This window comes from Austrofundulus limnaeus, unplaced genomic scaffold (genome assembly GCF_001266775.1).
Source record: "Austrofundulus limnaeus strain Quisiro unplaced genomic scaffold, Austrofundulus_limnaeus-1.0 Scaffold859, whole genome shotgun sequence".
Classification (NCBI taxonomy): domain Eukaryota; kingdom Metazoa; phylum Chordata; class Actinopteri; order Cyprinodontiformes; family Rivulidae; genus Austrofundulus; species Austrofundulus limnaeus.
This window is the reverse complement of record NW_013953261.1, coordinates 136,766-138,501: the sequence shown is the minus strand read 5'-3', so window position 1 is coordinate 138,501 and position 1,736 is coordinate 136,766. Positions and strand designations below refer to the sequence as shown.

General features: G+C 35.2%; 1 protein-coding gene across 1 annotated transcript in view; it reads left to right on the top strand.

Moving 5' to 3' along the window:
• Positions 1-1,736, top strand: part of katna1 (katanin p60 (ATPase containing) subunit A 1) — a 31,172-nt gene that overhangs the window by 1,807 nt on the left and 27,629 nt on the right. Inside the window, exon 2 of the mRNA XM_014029135.1 lies at positions 1,302-1,464. Within this exon, the coding sequence (XP_013884589.1) occupies positions 1,303-1,464 (162 nt within the window). The 5' untranslated portion in view covers position 1,302. The remainder of the gene's footprint in view (positions 1-1,301; positions 1,465-1,736) is intronic.

Genomic DNA, 1,736 nt, shown 5'->3' with positions numbered 1-1,736 from the left:
TCCCATACTATAGTAATTATTACATTATATTAGTGCTCAACAGTATAACCTTACCTCTGTTCTCCATGTCCAGTTTGTTATTTTAGTCAATAATCCCAACATTTGAGCAGGTAAAGGTTCTGGACAAGTTTGTCGTTTTTCCAGGGTTCCTGCAGATCCTTAAAAACTCTTAAAAGTCCTTGAATTCATCGATCCAAAAATAAGGCCTTAATTAGCCTTAAAATGTCTTAAATCAATATTCATAAGTCTTAAAAATGTGAACACATTGTAAGTAGGATGACTAATTTGTATCAAATATTAAAATAATTGGTAACATTTATTTATTTAAATATTCCCATTCAGATGTTCCTCTTTGACATCACTTCCTGTTGTTTCACCTGCAAACATCTCAACAACCGTCCATCTGAGAAATGTGACATTTATTTTCTAATATGATAATAATGTTGTCTTTACAAAAATACATTCATATTTCTTACAAACATTTGATGTCACAGGAACTTTAAGGCTTCATCTACAGCAAGTCAGGGTTCAGACCCCACTGTGGGTCAGAAAACAACAAACTTTGGGTCGTTAGAGAACTATCAGAAATTAAATGAAGTTTAAAACTGACTGATGAGTGTTTTTTTTTTTTGCTATATTTGACAAACTAGCAGTTAGATGTGGATATAAACAATTGGTCTATCAGCAATATTTGAATAATTCAACCAAAAATACTTCATTTATGAGTTTCTACCACAGTTTTATTTTTTTAGTAATTTGTGTTTTTTGTGAAATTAGTGTTAAATTTAATTTCACTTGGCATTAAAAAGTCTTAAATTTAACTTGCCTTAAACTGTAGGAACCCTGTTTTTCTGATTAGAAGTTGGTACCTCATGAACCAAAATAAACACTTTAATACACGCACCAATCAAAACTTTAGACATTTATAACCTGTTCCTTTGTTTTCTTTTGTTTGTCCCCAAACAACCCCACAAACCACTGAGCCATGCTTCAGGTGGTGCTGACAGTATCTGTGAAATCGTCCATGGAGAGAAACAATCTCTCATTAGAAATCCAACAACATTTTAGACTTAGGCTGCATTGTTTACTCACTTTAAGTTTGACCATTTGGTGTTAAATTAAGATGAGGAGAAAAACAGAGTTTATGGCAGCTTTTTAATAAAAACCTTTAGTATGTAAAGCTGACTGACTGTGTGCAGGTGCAGTAAAGTTCACAGGTTGTTATTGTGACGTCAGAGGACATGAGCACACCAAAGAGCAGCTCCTGATCTGAACTGTAACGTGTTGTTTTCTGACTGCAGCATGAGTCTGAGGGAGATCACCGAGAACATGAAGCTGGCCCGGGAGTACGCTCTGCTGGGGAACTACAGCTCAGCCAGTGTTCTGTACCAGGGCCTGCTGGAACAGATCAGGAAGTATACGTTCACGGTGCGGGACAGCAGTGTTCAGCACAGGTGGCAGCAGGTAACCACCATGTTCACCGTCTCACCTGAAAGAAATGTGTTGCTGAATTACGCAAAGACAAACAACAATATTTTAAAAATCTAATTATTTCAGCCAGTAAGAATCCAAAAATATTATAAGTCAGTGACAGGTGAAAGTAACAATAAAACATTAAATAACAATTCACAAATCTCAGGAAATGGACTTCTTGTTTCTGATCATGAAAAAATGTCTAACTTATTTAATGAATATTTTATTTCTTCAGTAAGGACATCATTACCGGGACAAGCTAA